We start from the raw sequence: 20,961 nt of genomic DNA on the forward strand, positions 1-20,961 counted from the left end.
AACCAATGACTTCTCCCAGTCTGCTGGCCACACTCCTCCTAATATAGTCCACTATGTGGGTTGCCTTATTTAAAACCAGCGTGCAGGGCTGACTCCCATTCAACTTTGTGTCCGCTGTAACCCCTGCCTCCTCTTCAGCAGGGCTGCAGCTCAAGTCAGTCAGCTCCCAGCCTGCACCAACACATAGGGTTAGTCTGTCTCAGGCATGATAATATGCACTTCCCTTGTCAAACTGCCCAAAATTTCTGTCAGCCCAATCCTCAGGATTAAGCTCTACTATTCAAAGTATGCCAACCACTCTGTCCTAACTGAGCACTGACAACAGTAGCAACAGCTTCAGCTGTAAAGAAAACCTCCAGGAAAAAATAGCTGTTAAAATCCACAACTTTATTAGGCAATGTACATTGTTACTGTTTAAAGACTGACAACTCAGCTACAGCCAGGCTCAGAAGAGAAGTTATTAGACCCTCCTAAAGGGTAACATGTGCAGCAGGTCTGTCCATCCTTTTCTTTTCTGTATATGAGAAAAATGGCACAATCCATCCCACTGAACTGGTACAAGAACCTTGTAAGGGACCCATTCAAATACCAGAAGATATATGGAAAACATTATCTCAATCAGAGCTGGTTTTGAGTACACTAGTCAGGAGGCAATGTGGTAACATGAGGAAAGGTTTGTGGGTAGGGAGAAAGATTGCCTTCTGAATCAATTAGCATAAGAGTTTATATCTCATCACATAAAATATCATATCTGAAGATTGTTTCATGTGGTTCTTGCCTCAGTGTATGACAAATTACAGTTATGTACAGTGATTTGATAAGGTCACTGTGACTGTCACGGTATATTGCACTGGATACCTCATTAGCAGTGTCTCCATCAAAACACTGAAAAAGCTTGCCAGGGTATTACTTATTTAATGAGATGCTCTGGACTAAAACAACTAGAATAAACATGATTGTTGGTATGTATCTGCTTTTAAGGTCTGTATCTTCTGTATAAGCACACAATATAAAAGCCTTTATGAAACAGTAAAATATCAAAACCAGAGATACTTTTATTATATCACATTGGTTATTAAATAGCACAGGACAAAGGAAGTCACTGCCACTGTAACAAGCAGGAAAAAAAATGTTTCAAGGATGTTTGCTAGTGTAGAGCTGCTTCACTGACTGGGTCCACCCTGCACCACTATAAAGAGAAGAATCATTGCTACAAAGCAACCTGTTCAAAAAAATGTAGTAGTTTACTCACAATTGGACAGAGTGCCAATTGTATTACAGCGCAAATTACAAGCTTGATCCTGCCTGTAGGAACAAAAGATTTCTAAGTAAAGAGGAACTTGCTTTGGATTGTCACCAGTTCTCACTGTGAAGGTGAGAGAAGGATTATTTTGTGGCACTACAAGCATCACCTCCTGAAGAACATGAAGAGCTTGGGAAGGGTGATGGGACATAATCAGAGAGGAAGAATGTGATTGCTACAGGCTTTTTCTTCTATGTCCTGCAGGTGATTTGAACCCAAGTAAATTTACGGTATGTAGGAATATTTTTGTCATACCTTTTGAGAAAACATATCAATACAGCTTTCCTTTATATTTCCATTTCTTATTGCTTTATGTCACTTAACTTCAGTCACTTTGGCATTTAAATTGAGAGTCTAGTCATCCTAAAAAATGCACCTCAGATGGTAATTCACATTGCCTGGGGGTGATTACATTCCTTTCTAATCTGGATCACATGTCAGAAGGCATTTCCAGAATGTGAAGCTGAATGACTATATACATGTTCACACAGGCACTACAAGAAAGTTTGCCACTGTGCTCATATGTATTGTATTTTGACTTTTCATGTGATACAAATATTTGCTGTTGAGAAGTAAGTAATCCTGGATCCTGGGAATAGTGTATTTTGCAAAGTATGGCAAGTTAAACCACTTGTCTTTTCACTAAAGGCACGCACACAACCAAACCGCTGACATTGCTTAAATGCAGCAAGCATCTCAAATAAGGTGACACAGAATTACAGTGCATAATGCTTAAAGCTACAAATTTGTAAATACTGAGATACATGCTTACCTCTATTTATGTAAACAGTCATGTTGATTTTGATGACATTTTAAACAATGAATGATTAAGCTTCTGGGTATTTGAAGGACTATGGTCTTTACAGCATAAAACCAAAATGTAGAAGGCTTAAATTACCTGGAAAAATGGCAATCTCATATTCTGAGAGTGTATCTACTTGAGACTGTTACCTAACCAATATTCTTTAAGCATCTTGAACTCATTAAGGGGAAAAAAGGAAAAAAACTCCCTGAAACATACACTGTGCTTATCTTGGGTCCTCTGACACTTCAGCTACAATCTCAATCTGTTCTTGCTAAAGATATGATATCAGCCCCTCTTCATAACTACAATTAAACACCTATATTCTAATTTAGATACCTGAAATTGTCCTGAATTTCAGAAAGATAAAATATTTGAAAATTCCAACAACTTCACTGAACTGTTAAATAGATTAACATTTCTGAAATAACAAAAAAAAAGTCAATTTTTCATAAATAACGTACTAGTACAGAACACTTAAAGCTAGTTAGCTAAACATATTCACAGTACTAACAAAGATATGTGAGAAAAGTATGCAGTAAGCAGCAAGTGCTTTGGCACATTCAGACTCTGATACATGGATTGTGTAAATTCATCCAGTTCAAAAAGCTGCATTAATTTACACCTCATGTTTGATAACAGAAATCAGACCAGAAACTAGAGCACTGACCCTTTCAGTAATGCACTTTGCTGTTATAAATAATGACTTTACTATACATGATGATTTTCTGCTACCAAAAATGCATATTATTTAAATTTATTATATTAAATTAGAAATAATAATTTATTAGCATTTATGCAGCTAAACTGAATTCTGCATGAAATCAGTGATACAACAGCCTAACTGAAGTTATGGTGTCTGGACCACAGATCAATGCACTTTTTAGAGGTGTTCTCTTCAGAAATCAAAAATTATTATATATTGTCTATACTGATCTTTCAGTTTCAAAAATAAATACTTCTTACACACAGAAGGGGCTGGATTAGTTGAAATCTGTCTCCAATTGTGCTGTTAAGGTCAGTATCAAAATACTTGGATTTGAAAATCCTTTGTTCGGCACAGGGAAACTTACCATTTGAACAGCCTCTCCATTATGTTTATTAAGCTGTAACTGAAGCGTGGTGCTCGTAACCACTCAGCCTGATTCTAACAGCTAAAGCGTTTTCATGAGGTCAGCAGTGCTCTGCTCACTGTAGTGATGGGCTTATTCTTTTTCTTTTTTTTGGTTCCCCTCCCCACCCCATAAGCAGATAATCATGAGGGAGTAGTATAAATGTAAACTATTTACCTTATAAAGAACGTAAAGAATTCAATTAATGCCAAGTCTTCTGAGAATAAATTACATTGCCGTAAAGGAGGTGATGTGCTTCTCCTGTTCTTGGCTTCCACATAGCTTCTTTTGGGTGTAATTACAAAGTTAGGGCTCTTAAATGACATATAATATACAAAGCTTTCTCATTTTCTGCTTGACAGCCAGCCCTGGCTTTGCTGAAGAGCAATCCTGAGCACATTCAAGCAACCATCCTCTTATAAAACCCTACTCTTGAGTGCTGCTCTTCAAGAGTCTTTCGATGTGACTAGACTGGTAAGCAGGAACTGCAATCAATTTTCAGCTTGATACCAAGGAAAAGTTACTTATCAGACACTATTAATCAACTCTACAGGCTTTCTAATAGAGTCTATTATCTATCTATCAGCAATTCAGTGAGGTTACAGCAGCATTCTCTAAAAAGTTATTATATTTAAATCAAAGAATCAACCAATTTGGGATCTTGCCTTTGTAGTGATAAAAGAGAGCCTGAATAATAATGAATCAAATATAACAGAGGGCTCTGCATTGTCATTTGTGATTTATGTCATGTAGCAGTCTGTAACATATGGATATTTTATGTTCTAGGTAAAAGTCATTAGATGTGTGCCAGCCTATTCAATAAATGCATCCAAACTGCCTGCCCATGAACTGGCCTTTAGTGTAATAAAACACAGGTTTCAAATACATATATAAGAAGTTCTTCCCATTTTTTTAGAAAAAATATTATTATTATTTTCTTTTGTCTGTCTTGAAGCACAGGGAACTCACAGGTCTGAATGGTCTGACAGAAACTGTGTATACATAGAGCAGTACTCCTCATCTGTGGATCACATCCAGAAACTACATGAATGCAAGCAAAATGAACAGACACAATCTGCTCGAGCTCATACTATTTCTTTTGGTAAAGCTGCTGTCTCCATAACCTCTCTACTGCTGTCATGCTTCTATACTCCCTTGGAGGATGAGACAAAGGTCTGGATTCCCACAAACCACAGCATACCTCGAGCACCTTCTGCAGCCATCAAAACCTTTTGTAAAACAAACTAAAACACCACTGTCTGCTCTGGAGCACTGGAGTTTCCAACTGAAAAGACTGCATACTCTCAGAGATGAGTAAAACACATTAACCCATTCATCTTTTCTCATATAATATTCCAGATAATTGAGTTTTTAGGACATGAAAGTCTGTCCTCAAGCTGGATTCAGGGCTGTATTGTAGTATCTCCAAATAATGACTGTCCAGACAATAGGCTGAAACACTACCTACTGCTCTTCTGGACTTTAAGATAGGCTTTTGAGAAATTAGTTCATGAAACTTGGGATCCAGTCTCCCCTTACTAAAAAGAAAAAGAAAAATTATATTGGATACCTCTATTTTAGTACACAAAAAAGGGGCAGGAAGTAATCTCTGGCTTGCCAGTTAATTATTATGTACTGGCTCATGTTCACATGGTGAAGGTTCATGCAGAACAAATGAAATATCTAGATTGCATAGCACATGGTCCTGATTCTCCTGTGATTATCACACTATGCTGTTGTGCTCTAAGACATAATTATCTTTTTTTGTGGCTTCTAAATTTCACAATGTCTAAAGTGGAGGATGCACTGCAACATAGCAGAAAAGAATTTTACAACATAAAACCAAAGGTGCTTGTATATGTTCTAGTAAGTAGTAGGAGAGTATGTGGAGGCAGGGAACAGTACTTGAGGCTACAAAGCCTTTTGAAATAGATGGAAGATTGGACAGGGCATGGAGCAGATAATCTGAGGGAGTTTCATCCACCCTGTCTATTGGAAGAGGTCTCTAGATACTGTCCATAGCCTTTGACATAGAGAGGGCTAGCTGGAACTGTTCAAAACAGCCGGCGAGCTAAATAACAATTCTGTAAACTATCGGAGGTTCAATGCCTTTCCTTCTTTTTTATGAAGTGTAGACAGACCCTTTGAAGGTCTTCCTACAAATGCTGTCTAGCGACCTTATCTTTCCTTTTGCTTGCAGCAACGGAAGTGGTGCGAAGGGCAATTCTGCAGGGCAATGTATTTCACCCAAGGAAGAAGGAACTTACTTGCAGTAAGCTTAAATTTCATTGCAACATAACTGAGATTACTTGGTATCTTCTGTGACAAGAGATTCAATGGTTGTTAGGCTAGCCCTTATATCCATGTAGTAGAAAAGCAACATTATCATTTCTAACCATAATGAAATAGTTGTACAACGTTCCTAGACAATGTAGTACCAAACACTGCTTACATGTTTGAATAAATTGTGTCATGACTAACCTGTTTTTGAAACATTTTCTGGAAACTGAGTAACAGGTTTGGAAATTATGATGGGAAGAAAAAATAGAAGATTCACACACACACACACACAAGTAACATAATCACACAGACTTTGTTTCCTTAGGAAAATCAAAGCAAAATATTCTTATATGTTTCCCAAAGATTAACAATATTATTCCTAAAGCAGCTAATTTTAAGTTTTTTTAAAGAAATATTGTTAAGTCCTCATGGCAGGATCTTGTCCTGGTTTAACCAGGACAGGGTTAAGTTTCCCCAGCAGTGGGGGGGAGCTCTAGCCAGGTTATTCAGATACCATGCAGACAGACGTCACATCCTGGCAGGTCACATTTTCCTGTCGCGGGAGCGCGGTGCACTCGTGGTTTTGTACATCGTGCTTCTCACTGCTGTATTTGGTAGCTATTTTGCTCTGTTCATTGCTATCACTATTATTGTTATTGTTATTGTTGTTGTTTGTTGTGTTGCTATTGCATTGTTGTATTAAACTTTTCCTTATTTCAGTCTTGGGGCTTTGTATTTCACTCCCTTTGTGGGGGAGGGGCAGCGGCCGCGTGGTCTCAGACCCCAGCAGGGGCTAAACCACCACAGATCTGAACAGAGAGTTTAAAGTAATCAGAAAGCAACAGTCATCTGATTCAAACTGACTGCACTAACACATTTTTTTTAAGATATATCTATATATAGACAAGTTAGAAGAAAAATTAAACTGGCTTTTTGAGCTAACCCTTATAATCTTTTGTTCACTTTTGGATCTGTGAATTTATGTCACCCATTATTTGGGATTTCCAGAAGTATGTTCCAATGTATATTTGATAGATTAATATAAAGCACTTAATAAGTCTTGTCACTCAGAAAGGCTTTGAGAAAATAACATCAGCATATTTGGTCATATTTTAGTAATCTAAATTGCTATAAATCACACCAACAGCCAGTAAAATTCAAGAAGTTCCAAATCAGAAGGCACAATGAGAGCAAGGTCTTGTCAAATGACAATAAAAAAGATAAGAAGCAAGAGATGAGAAGTTCTCAAAAAAAATCCACCTCCTTTTAGTCCTTGCACAGACGCGGTTGTCTTAATTTGGTTGCAATGCAAAACTTATGAAGTTGCAACTAAGCTGTGAAAATAAGTTATTTCCTTACAGTGCAGTAAATGGAGATGTAATAATACATTAATCTCTAGTCCACACTTTCAGATATAGGACAGAAAGGAGGTGGGGACTTGTATCTGGGAACAGATGTAGTGGAAAATTCTTCCTGCCATCACAGTATAATATAAAGGGCTTGTTACTCAGACCAAGGACACTCAGATCACAATAAGCAATGAAAAACACTAAGACTGTTGCTGATACTTCTAAATCTGCAACGTTGAAGGGTGAATTCACACATAGGTGCTCAGTGAGAGGAAGCCAAAAATCATAGCTGCTAAGCCTCAAAGGTACTGAGAAAGCTAAACAGCAGCAGAAACAAATTTTACTATAAATTAATGTCTGAACAAAGAAATCAGATTGTTTCAAAACCTGGGGTATTTCTTTCATCACAGACATTCTCAGATATCACTATTCAGGCTACAAATATGTCAGGAATCAAGAGGCATACAGCATCTGAGAATTACAGAAAACACAGGAGAAAAACATGTAAATCAAAATTTGTGAAAGCCTTCATGCAGCAATTTTAGTAAAAAATTTAAAAAAAAAAAAAAAAGTATATGTGGATCAAGACAAAGAGGATATTCAGAATCAAGCATCACAGATAGTCAAAAGCCAAAAGGGAAACAGTGGTTCATAGACCTAACCATAAGGACTGGCAAGCACACAGGAAAGAAAATCCTGTGCCAAGTGGACTGTGGTTCTACATGCAATCTAATCATTTACAGAGATTACTGTAAAGTAAAAGCATATGGAAAACTAGTTTACCATACTGTGGAGCTAAAAAAAATTCTGTAGCAGAACTAATATACAGGCCTTTGGTCACTGTTCAGTGTACATCAAGGGACTGCCATCTCAGTTTTCAAATAGCAAAAGGATTGGAAGCAGGCCCTCCTCCTTTCTGCAGAAAGGCAACTTATCTGGAATATTGCATTCAATTCTAGACAGTCAAATTGGAGCAGTTCAAAAGAAACTACCACAAATGGTTCTGGGGCCTGAGGGACTGATTTATGAGGAAAGATGAAAAGAATCAAATATGCATAGCTTAGCTAAGCAGTGACTAAGAAGAGACAAGTTAACAGAAATTTGAAGGGTGAAAGGGAAAAATAAAGGTTATATAGTATAAAAAGGAAGGGAATTTGGAACAATAAAATGAATTTAATATAGTGTAAATTTAGGCAGAGTACCAACAAAAAAATAACACATATGGATGAGATTAACAGGTAACACTGCAAGATTCCTTGTTTGGTATAGTGGGTGGATAGCCACAGAAAAGCACCAACACAGGCACAGCAGTCCAATGTTTCTGGCACTCAGGGCAGCTCACTCGCTCAGCTCTGGCACCTCTGGATGGCCCTGCAAAGTTCTGTAAAGACAACCCTCCAGTAAAGTGGAGAAGCAACCTCGGAGAATTTCTGGTATGTAGAGCTACACCATTGGCATCTGAAAGACTTCTCTCCCTTGTGCTGGGGGTATAGTTAATGAGTATGTCCTAGGTAAGCCTGTACTATGGTTACAATAGCAAGGACAGTTACTAGTCTGAGCTGGATCATCATGGATATGTGAAAATGAAAGTAGGCTGAGCAGCTGTCCTAACAACAGAGTTTACAATAAGCTGTTAAGGTCACCTTCCACGTCTACCATCTAGCATTATACTTGTGGTCATATAATACTATATCACAGCTGTATGGGCACATATAAGAAGTGCAGAGAATCACTATCACACTTGCTTGTAAACATGCATAGCAATATTATTCCTGGGTTAAGTTAAAAGGGGGAAATCTGATTGATCATTTGTCTGAAGAAGAGGAAGAATAAGAAGAAGAGGAAGAAGAAGAGGAAGAAGAAGAACAAACTGAACAGCTTCATCTCATCTGACAAACTGAAAATAAGCATAGTGTCAGTGGATGGACTCCTAGTCTACGGGAAACTTCCAAGTTCCTTCATGGAGGAAATAACAAGATAAAAAGCTATTAAAGAAACTGAAGGTGAAATCAAACAGAAACTGTTATTGCAGCTCCAACATTACTGCTCACAAGACAGAAAAAGTGTCTTTTAAAGACACAATAAATCTATATATTCATTGATGATTAGGAGGACTTAAGTATGTAATTTAGATTGCCTTAAGAACTTTACTTTTCACAACTGTCTATAAGATTTATACATATCACTTCTGTAACTAACATTATTAGAACTGCATCTAACAAAATCAAATAACTGTGTCCAAAGCAAAGCACCTGAAAAGGTGTTCATTTCATCTGTAATCTGAATATAAAATTTCTCCCGTTTCACATAAACTGAGTGCTAAGGGATACATTGTTTTCACATATTTTCTTAGAGCCTCCTGCAATAAGCTACCTAAAGACAATACTGCTCTTTCCACGAAGACTGACAAAAAGGGGAAATTTCTATATGCCTGCTTCCCTCCTCCCTTTACCTCAGCTTAGATGTCAACATTTACAAACCTTTTACATGAGAAAGCTTTGATTCCTTATATAGTAAAAGGATCACATTTGAAAGCTTTCAAAATATGACCTTAATAAATTTCTCCATTTTCTGTAGATGTCTTTACAAGGTCCCATATATATTTAATATGTCATACTTCGTAACAGGATTTGCACCAAATGGGACCACAGCAAGACTCCACCAGCCTGAGGTGGTATGGCCCAGATCTGTTGCCTGTCTACATGCTCTGAATATAATTTCGATCTCTTCCGAAAAGTCATACTGCATAGAGAGACATTCATAACAGGATTTACAGCCATAGATGTCAGATGCCACATTTTCCTTCTTCCCAAGAATAATATTTTCTGTTTTAGAATTAACTATGAAGTAAAAGAGAGTAAAGCACACTTCCAAGTCTGTATTCTAGCTCGGTAAAAACCTAGTAATAGACGACTAAATGTTTTTCCACTTCTGTGCTGTGCTGTCCTGTCCACACTCCTTGCCACTTCCCACTTTTACTGGCCAAAAGAGATTAAAATGGACTACATCCCAGCATTCAGAATCACCTTACAGATGGGGGAAACTTGCCAGGGACAGTTGTCTTTGCGTGTACCAGAATGGCACTGGCAAGGAAAACAGATTTGGCGATACTACTTGCATTTGTGTTTCTGCAAGTTACAACAGATTGATCCATGTCATCTGTTATCTGAGGGTATGTCCAGTAGTCAAAATACCAGAACTTGAAGATTTCTTTTAGCAAGTTTTATTTTGCTGTTGTTTGCACTGAAAGCAGTTGCTTGAAAGCAAACAAATGGAAAACACACCTTTTAATAAACAATCAAACATTATTATTTTAAAATTGGTGGTGCTCCTTTATGATATATTAAAAAAATTGCATTAGGACAACTCTTTATTTGTTCCCACTCAAAATAACATCTGTTGACTTAATTGATTTCCATTTGCTTAGGAACAAATTAGAACTACTTCAACTTAATATTTTACTTGCTTCAAAATAACCATATTTATACTTTGGCAATTTTGACACAGGTGTTAATTTAATTATCAACAAATATTTTTTCTTTGGTTTTAAAATTTACCAACTATGCAAAATTTACCATGATGCAGTATAGTAATTTGTCTGAAATGAGAAAGAAAAGGAATTGTGATTATTTGGAGCAAGAAGATACTTCAGGAGTGAAAATATGTTCCTTAGACTCAAAATTTTCACAAACTTTGTGAGAAAAAGTGGCTATATCACTACAATTTCACATGTGGAAATAGAGAGGTTTGAAGGTTTTTTGCTATTCTCTGTTCTTGCAGCAGTCTTCTCAAGAATGTAATATCAGAATTCTGAAGCTTCACACATGCAATATGGTGAGAAAATATGATAGTTTGACCTTTATAATCTTCTTTCATCTTCTTTTCAGGGTGGCTAGATTTCTTTGCTATCAGCAGAATCACTGTATTAGAAGAAAAAAGCACTCCAAATACCAAAAATATGAGATTTCTTTATAATTTCCTTACAAGTTCACAATAAAGTTTTCCACATAAAATGCTGATGCTTCTCTCCCATGACAGATTTTTTACAGTGGGAAACAAAATGATGACATAAAAATTATTTTGGGGATGACTGTAATTTCCATCAAAAATATTATAAATAGAACCTATTTTTAGTTGAATACAAAGTTGGAAAACTTGTAGCCTTCAATTGTCCAAGTTAATATTGCTCCTCTTGCTGTTATTTCAAAATGTATTTTTCCAAATATCAACTTAATATATATCTTCATCTTAACATAATTTCCAAACGCTATTCTAAGCAGTTGTTATTGTTAGGAAAGTTGTTGTCAGTTGTTACTGTTAGGAAAGTTTTATTTACTTGGAGGCACACTCGACAAATTATTGGATGACCAGTATTACAAAAGTGCAACGATAACTGGGCTACTGCCAGCTCAACATATATTTTTCTAAATATCATGTCCTATGTCTAAATACAAATATTGAATTAAAGGTTCTTTTTACCTCTTTCCTAGCACCCAGTGTCATGATTTCTAACTTTTTGATATTTAGTCAAGGTAGAAAATTAGTTCAAATTAAAAAATAACACTGAGTTTCTGTCATTGTCACATGAACCCAGGAACTGGAGAATAAAAATAAGTAAATAAGTCTAGTATTATAAGTATTATAAGCTGGCACAGAAGTATTAGCATTCATAGATTGTAAACAATTTCCTTTTTTTCCTGTTGGCCTGCACCTATCCTGTGATTACAGTGCAAGAGACAGAAAAACAGAGTTTAACAGAAGTAAAAATGTTCTTGCTGTGGCTTTCTTTGTACTGAGGTTTGCAAGATTAAAACCATTTGTTCTTGACTGCAGAATTAAAAAGCAATTTTACCTAACTTTTCAGATATCCTTCACCACATCTGAATTATCATAGAATCATAGAACAATTTGGGTTGGAAGAGACCTTAAAGACCATCTAGTTCCAACCCCCCTGCCATGGGCAGGGACACCTTCCACTAGACCAGGTTGCTCAAAGCCCCGTCCAACCTGGCCTTGAACACTGCCAGGGAGGGGGCAGCCACAGCTTCTCTGGGAAACCTGTTCCAGTGTCTCACGACCCTCACAGTGAAGAATTTCTTACTTATATCTAATCTAAATCTACCCTCTTTCAGTTTAAAACCATTACCCCTCATCCTATCACTATACTCCCAGATAAAAAGTCCCTCCCCATCTTTCCTGTAGGCCCCCTTTAAGTACTGGAAGGCCACTATAAGGTCTCCCTGGAGTCTTCTCTTCTCCAGGCTGAACAACCCCAACTCTCTCAGCCTGTCCTCATAAGGGAGGTGCTCCATCCCCCTGATCATCTTTGTGGCCCTCCTCTGGACTCACTCCAACAGGTCCAAGTTCTTCTTATGTTGCAGGCCCCAGAGCTGGACACAGTACTACAGGTGGGGTCTCATAAGAGTGGAGTAGAGGGGGAGAATCCCCTCCCTCAACCTGCTGGCCACACTTCTCTTGATGCAGCCCAGGATATGGTTGGCTTTCTGGGCTGCAAGCACACATTGCTGGCTCATATTCAGTTTTCCATCCACTAATACCCCCAAGTCCTTCTCTGCAGAGCTGCTCTTAATCCACTCATCGCCCAGCCTGTATTTGTCCTTGGGATTGCCTCAACCAATATGCAGGACCTTGCACTTGGCCTTGTTGAACTTCATGAGCTTTGCATGAGGCCACCTCTCCAGCCTGTCCAGGTCCCTCTGGATGGCATCCCGTCCCTCCAGCGTGTTGACCGCACCACACAGCTTGGTGTAATCAGCAAACTTGCTGCAGGTACACTCAATCCCACTGTCCATGTTGCCGACAAAGATGTTAAAAAGCACTGGTCCCAATATCGACCCCTGCAGAACACCAATTTCAACTCCACTTGGACACTGAACTGTTGACCGCAACTCTTTGAGTGTGACCATCCAGCAATTGTGACCAATTATCATACTGACTAAACTTTTTTTAAAAAAACCTGCATTGTATATCACTGATACATCAGACTCAGATTCAGTCTGTCAAAATGGAAGATGAAATACTGTGTACTGTATTAGCATTCCTTTCATCAAAATCCCTTTATTCCCCCAGAATTGTTTTATGCATCTTCACAGGATCTAAAAACTCCCAAGCAGTGGGTTGTCACACATAGCTGCTCCTCTCACTCTTTCTGGACTCCCAGGGAAGATGACTCCTGCCTCCTCCTCCCAGTCTTATTTTCAGAAGGCAGGACCTCCCAGTCATGCTAGGCATCACATTTCAGTAATAATCTTAACCTTATCTCATAGGTCAGTGTCATAAGTGTGTACAAGCAAAAGGAAGTTTTCCTTGCAGCCATGTTGTACTTAGCTCTCTTACTGCAAAAATAAACAATAAACCAGTGTTAGCTGACACCATCATGAAATACCAACCTAAAGGGGTGGCTGTTGAATAAGGTCTGGTACAAACATCCTGCTTTTATTTACAGCTCCTCTTCCTACCACCCACATAATTTTTACTCTTTTGTGTGTTGAGCTCCTCATTGGTAGCAGAGGACATGTCTAAGAGGACATGAAAATTCTCTGGGACACCATAAAATAGACTAAATAAATGAGTACCACCTCCCACCCAACACTGGAAGAGATGAAATCCTGTTCATGGAAGGAAGAAAACACTCTGAAGACTCTGCTAGTTCTCTCATGTCACTAACCATCCAGTGTGACAGAGCACTTATGTGTCGCTGTTACTGGGGTCATCACACATCCTCCACGTGCCACCATAGAGGAAAAGGGTTCCTATATTGCAGACCAACTAGGGATCTCCAATTTTTCTTTTCAGGCTCCTCTCTTCTTCTTATTTAGTCTAAGCTGCAGAATCTCACTCTATTGAAACACAGATGAAATTTTCACAGGCTGTCTCACAGTAAGAAAACTGACACAAAGGTATCACGTGTTTCACCCACAGTATTGCCTCTTCATCCATGGGAGAATCAAGTTCGAGTCCCCATCCTCTGTAAACTAAAACTAATGTATCATACCACATCTTTCCCCACCCCTTTCCAAGCTGCATAAGGTTCAGGTAGACCTATTGCTGTGGCACATGTCTGGAGCCTCAGAAGTCTCTGGGTGATGTGAGAATGGTTGAATCCCTTGGGAAAAGCACACAGACAGAATTTAAAGTGCTAAATGAGAGTTTGGGATGATATGCCTCTGTCCTCCAAAGTATCCTGGAAAATGTTAATGCAGTCTGTCCCATAACCCCGGCGAAAAGGGACAGACACCACCATGGGTGAAACATTCACCGAATTATGTGGAGAGTTCTAGTAGTTAATAATTTCATTGAAACAGAAAATGCATTGAAATGGCAAGCTATGGAAAAGTGGGGTAAAATTAAATAAAATGGAAATCATAACCATAACCCACATAATTTATTTTCTTTCATTCATAAATATGACGGTAATTTTGTTATCAAATACTCTGTGAATTAGTGTGAAAAATACTCAAGATGACATCTGTAAATACATTACTGCTGGCTTCTGCCTTTCAAGACAAAGTTTATATGATTAGGGTCTCTGGCACTGCAGACTAAAGTCAAGACCAAATTTTCTCTAATGTAAGGAAAGACCTCTGTAGTACATAGATTTTTTAAATACTATGATTGGAAGGAAGCAAAAAGAAGGAATAAATCAGTACAGACTACAAGATACCTAAAGAGGATATAGCAAAATTTAAAAGCCAAATCTTTCAGTGCATCTTCTACACTAATTAATTTTCTTCATGGACAATCCTTGCCATGTATTCAGATGCTGAAGGTTATAAGGGCTAGATGTTGGAGAGAATTACTATATCTTTTTTATACCTTGCTTCAAATTCTGAATTAAATTCACCAATAAACATCTAATTAGTATTTCCATCCCGGATTTCTGTAAGCATTGGTCTGTAACAAAGCACAATTCAGTGTTTCATAATTTATACAAAGGAGATAAAGGAATCGGAAACAGAGATAATCCAGAAAGAATGGAAGTAGACTCTGATGTTCCGATATGATGATCCTAATATTTGGATAAATTCACTTGGCTCAGACTTTCAGCTGGCGTGATTAAAACTCCTTAGAAAGGTTTTAATTCTGTTTGCATTTATGCACCTCTACAGCATTTGCAGCAGAAATTAGACTCTCAAGTAATGAATTTAAGCCTCCTGACTGAAGTACTGTTTTTCTTAGTTACCTTTGCAGATCCCTCAGAGGAAGTCCAGAGCACGGGTGGAAAACCACAGCCATAACATGTAAATGATGATATTTATGTCATAACTAGATATACAAGGGAGAGAAGATAGCAGTAAGGTGCTGCCTAATCTGCAAAATTACATTCATTTGTACAGTCTGTCACACAAATCATTGAGATAAAATGGTACCCAGCAGCTGGCAGATAACATGTGGTACTCTCCTATGAACTACTGTTCTCTCTTCTAAATAGCTTACGCTAGCTGATTGCCAAGGAGAAGCTACTAGCACAGACAGGGACAGCTCTCAGCAGCAGCAATACTTGGCTGCAAAAAGGAGATAGGCACTAGTAGTGACAACATGAGCTCCTCAAACAGGCAGACACATATACAACTTGTGTTTTAAATGCTGCAGGTGCCAGCTGAAGACAACATGAAAGATCCTATGACAAGATGGTGACAGTGTATCTCATTTTCACAGTCTTCTAGTGGGAGAAATGCACTGAAAAAAACAAAAGAATATTACTAAAATTGTACTAATGCTGTAGGACAATAGCAATAGCCCTTTTCTACTCAGATCTCCACACTTAATCTCTGCAGAGATTAAAAAAACACAGTGCAAACACTTGCAAAAGCCAGGCACATAGCACTACAGTTCATAAAATATTGCCTTTAAAGTGCCATTAATTTATATCTTTTAGATACTTCCCCTTTCCTCACAGTAGACCAAGAGACACTGCTCTGCAAACACACTTTCTCTGGTTCAATGTCTTTTCCTTCTGATACAGAAATCATTGGTGAAGTGGATTAAAAACAAAAAGTGGGGTGTGAAGAATCACATCCCAACCCCTGTGAGGTTCAGCTGCTCTCAGCAGATCTCAGACCACCGCTGGTGCTGCCACTCCGCAGGCAGCCCTGGCCCATATTTGATCCCAGCTGTCTGCCAAACACAAACATCAGCAACACTATTGGCATGTTAAGTCAAATAGTAAGGCTCAGGGGAGGATCCCAGAGGAAGTGCTTCTCCTTCACAGGTGGAGATGGAAGCACTTTTGCCAATTCTGTATGGAGAAGCACAGGCAGTAAAAAGCCCTTCTGGCAGGCTCCAGCCAGCAGCCATTGTCTTCTAAAGCATACTGTTTGGAAGGAAAATTGCTCTGTGATAAAATACCCTGATTTAGTGAGAAATCACTAATTACAAAATTCCAAATTTAGAAAAGAGGAAACAAACAATATGCCAAAACTGATGCTGTAGATCACCTTTCCCTCTGCTGTGCTTTAGTCCTTCATCCCTGACCTCTAACCAATGCAGTGAACATCCCAAGCAGTCATCATTCACTTCCTTTTAATGAGAGAACCTCATGGTCATCCTCATCTCTTTCCAATTAAGGAACCTATAGTTTCATTGTAGAGTTATATATTTAATATGCTATTGAACACACACATACCCATATACATTTACTACAGTTTCACTTTAAGAAAGTCATCCCAAAGTGAATAAAGACTGAACAATACTTTTCTGACATCTTCAAGATAGTTATTATGCCACAAATTCCTCATTTGCATTTATCAATTCTCATGACAAGCTCAAAGACTTATTCTGCAAATGCACCTTTAAGACTATGCAGTAAAACTAATTGTGCTTCTCTGCATGAACTGGGAATTTAGGCTTGTAACTCCCACCAGTATTAAAAGCAGTTCCATACACAAGTCCCACTGAAACCAGACAAGAGGAAATCTTCATAAGTAATTTTTCCTTGAATTGCTAAAATACTTCCAGGGCTTCTTAATTTCATATTAAAACATCAACGAACCACATTACTCATTTTGTAACTGTAACACAGTATTTTAAAAACAGTTTCAGAAATGTCCTTGGTACACTTAAAGTCCTCAAAGACCACAACCTGGAGAGAAAACCTTTTACAGCAATCTGCTATTTGTCATGTAAAAACAGTGACATAATCACTAGAAGTCTGAAGTTTTCCAAGTACTGCAGTAAAAAATATACATGGCTAACAAAACTACTACTGGCTGTCCAAAACAAGTATCTAAACAAGAATTCATTTATCGGATGTAAAACCAGCAATTTCCACTCAGATCCTGAATGCTTGAAAAGGCAAACCCAAAAAGCTCAAAAAATGTGCAGCTAGGAAGACAAGCAGCCTTGATAGGCAGACCAAAAAAAATGCTGCTAGGAATTTGCACTGCATTGACTCAATACATTTAGCACAGATCCTAATTTCAGCCTTTAAGGAGGAAGCTTGCATGATTCAAGGTTAAAAGTTCATTATTATTTTTCAAGTCTGTCATGCCAAATAGCTAAATATTCTGACAAGGAGGGGATACAAGCGTTTGATTTACAATAGATGACGAGATGTGCTCATAATTCTGAAGCTATTCTCATTTGTATTACCCTCATAAAGTGTAAGAGCCATGTCCGAGGTTATCCTTATAGGCGTTTTGAACATAACGCTATGAATGACATGTTTCTTCTTTTTGGATATTATTTTCTTTGGCGATTAATTGAAACAAAAGTTTTAAGAGCTGATCAGTATGAACTTCAGAAGGAGAGCTTTATCACACACACAATGAAGTTGCCTCTGAACAGAAAAAGAAACACTGTGCTCTGCCTGCATATTCACATGCAAAGTAACAACTCCCCTTTCCGACTACCACGTTGACATCATGCAGCATCTGCCTTTGACTTTTTGCATATGCATTGAAAAGACACACCTCAGAAAATAAAAAAGACAGTTTTAAAATCAAAATAACCATTTTGTTACTTACAGCATTTGATAAAATGGTAATGAGACATTCTCTCATCTCAGGCTGTAGTCTTGCTACAGGTTTCAGCATTCTCTTCTGCTACAACTGTCATGCCCAGAAAATGCATTATTTAGAGCCCTTCCTCAGGTATCCAGTATACCTCAGAATACATTATTTAATGTAGTTTCTGTTCCAGGATCTTGCAGAGGCTTCCAAGTCATCCTCACCCGACTGCTGGAGTTACGATAAACCTCTGTGCGTCTTGAACCATGACTACTGCACGTGCTATTGTAGCACAATTGATTGACACCGCTCCTAATCCCACATCCCCAGGAATAGAAGAAAGATTTAATTGGTGTGCACTTGCAGCCACATTCTTCCAGCACTGAGGTGTGCTGCTGCACTGCGGCTCTCACAGTCCTGCCAGTTAATGGCTTTTCAATAGCTTTCAAATGGCAGCAAACTAAGCTTGATGAGTGGGCTCGAATGCAATAGCAGAACAAGGGATCTTAAATTTTATTTGTGCATGTTGTTCGTGTGCCAAATGTGACCAGATTCTTAGCTGGTACTAAAACAGGATTATTTTTAGTTGCCACCAGTTGCTGTGTGAATAGGAAATTGAATATAGGCTGCCAAAAATAACCACCTGAACATCACAGATCATTTTTCAGTATATAATAAGGTAAAAATCAGGATAGAGCTCACAGCCATCTTCAGACTCTCCTGGTTTATGCATGGGTTCATTTAAATTGAGCTAAGAAACATGCTTGTGTGTACATTCCTTGGTATGTTCTTGTTTTGTCATTTCTTTGTATTACATTGCATCTTTTTCACGGATGGAATATTTACGTCAGAAGAAAGAAACTGCAAGCTCTGCATGTTTTATATCATGTGCATGCTATCTAACGATATTTTAATCACTGATTGTAAGACAAAAAGCCTAAGAAAATGCATCACTAAGAACAAGTCCATACAATTATTTATCAGGCCATGGAATAACAAGTCAATGTATACTGACGCATTGCCCGGCTTCAGATTAAGGGCACACAAAAGGCAGACCTGCATTGTATTTTAAACACCCAGGCTGCATCATTCTCTGAGCACAATTCCTGCATTACTTTTCCAAGAACAGACGCCCAGGAATTTGACTACTACTTCTTCAAGAAACCTACGGCGGAAAAAAAAATTTTAAGAAAACTGTGCTCAAAGAAGATTCATGTTTGCTTACCATGTGTCATGCTTACCAGTCATCACTTCACTGAGTGAGAGCTCTTGTAAAGGGAAACTGATAGCCCAGCCATATTTAAATCTTTCAGTTCTCTGAAATTTATATGTATACTATTTTTATATATATACAAAATGTATATTATTTTGTATACATACCATTTTTAACAGCTACGAAGTGTTAAAGGGGCTACAAAGAGAAAAGGGTCTAACTCATTAGTGAGGATTACTAATTCAAATTCTATTAACTATGCTGCAAAGTTCCCATAAGAGCAGAAAGATATATATTCACAGGCTTCCAGTGATCCATTAGCAAAACCCTTAGGTGAAATCTCTCAGCTCCTAACGGCCACATATTTCAAATCTGGTTTTAGGTATAATACACACAATAGTTTTACAGAACTAATTATTTAGGTGGGTTTTTTTTTTCCTGAAAACCTCATTTTTCAAAAGAAAAAGAAAAAAATCTAGAAATAACCAGGGGAAATAGGGATAAATTATATAAATCACAATACAGTAATTACATTACCATGGAAACTTTTTATTGTAAAGCTCAGAAGTCCAAAGTAATTAAATCTAGCCAGACTTTCTTTCACACCTATACAACACTAGGTCAGTTTGGGCCATATGGCTTATAAAATATACAGAGTGTTTTAAGAGGTAATGTTAGTCATAGTTCATGAGCAAGTGTCAAGTAGTCTGACAAAAAGCCCTTTGAGCAATACTTTTTGGCAGAGACATTCCTGACAGGTTCATCTCTGGTGGTACTGCCGTGTCTAATAACATCACATTTCCACCAACCCACGCTGGTTAAAACCAAGATTTTCTGTAAACACTGGTGAATGGGACCGATGGACAAAGGATGCTTTTCTGAAGACAGAAATAAAAGGAAAAGGAAGTATTTCTGAATATGGCTTGAACAATATGTGGAGAAAACATATTTGGATCTGTCTCATTTCACATTGTAATACATGTGTTTATTGAATTGCCATAGTGAAACTTTAGGATGGTGGAACTTGGTAGCATTTATGTGACAGGTTAGATTGCATACTCCATCCCACAAGGAATGAGAGAGAATTCAACAAGGCCAGCTCCTGTATCTGGGTTGGGGCAACACCCAGTATGAATACAGGCTGGGTGATGAAGGTGTTGAGAGCAGCCCTAAGGAGAAGGACTTGGGGGTACTGGTGGAAGAAAAGCTGGACATGAGACGACAATGTATGTTCGAAGCCCAGAAAAGCCAACAGTATCCTGGGCTACATCAAAAGAAGTGTGGCAAGCAGGCCAAGGGAGGTGATTCTCCTGCTCTACTCCACTCTTGTGAGACCCCAACCTGGAGTACTGCATCCAGCTCTGGGGCCCCCAACATAAGAAGAACATCAACCTGTTGGAGTGAGTCCAAAGGAGGGCCACAAAAATTATCAGAGTGATGGAGCACCTCTCCTATGAGGACAGGCTGAGAGTTGGGGTTGTACAATATGGAGAAGACAAGGCTCCAGGGAGACCTTACTGTGGCCTTCACATACTTAAAGGAGGCTTCTCAGAAAGATGGGGAAAACTTTTCAGTAGGGCCTGTTGCAACAGGACAAGGGGTAATAGTTTTAAACTAAAAGAGGGTAGATTTAGACTAGGTATAAGGCAGAAATTTTTTTGCGATGAGGGTAGTGAGACACTGGAACAGGTTGCCCAGAGAGATGGTGGATTCCCCATCCCTGGAAACATTCAAAGTCCGCTTGGACTGGAGTCTAAGCAACCTGATCTAGTTGAAGATGTCCCTGCTCATTGTGGAGGGGCAGGTTGGACTAGATGAACTTTAAAGGTCCCTTACAGCCGAAACTATTCTATGATTCTATGATTCCACAGTCTCTTACAGAGAGTATCAAGGTACAGGACAGACTCTTAAATGCTGCAAGCCATTGGCTTCATA

General features: G+C 38.3%; 1 protein-coding gene across 3 annotated transcripts in view; it reads right to left on the reverse strand.

Moving 5' to 3' along the window:
* Window positions 1–20,961, reverse strand: part of MYO16 (myosin XVI) — a 403,249-nt gene that overhangs the window by 304,752 nt on the left and 77,536 nt on the right. Inside the window, exon 1 of one of the 3 annotated variants that reach the window (XM_074859292.1) lies at window positions 17,832–18,184. The exons of the other annotated variants lie outside the window; for them this stretch is intronic. Coding sequence (XP_074715393.1) covers window positions 17,832–17,859 — 28 coding nt within the window. The 5' untranslated portion in view covers window positions 17,860–18,184. Of the gene's footprint in view, window positions 1–17,831; window positions 18,185–20,961 lie in introns of those variants that run through there. 3 annotated transcript variants of the gene reach the window in all.

The sequence above is a fragment of the Strix uralensis genome, chromosome 2, assembly GCF_047716275.1.
Source record: "Strix uralensis isolate ZFMK-TIS-50842 chromosome 2, bStrUra1, whole genome shotgun sequence".
In the NCBI taxonomy this organism is placed as follows: domain Eukaryota; kingdom Metazoa; phylum Chordata; class Aves; order Strigiformes; family Strigidae; genus Strix; species Strix uralensis.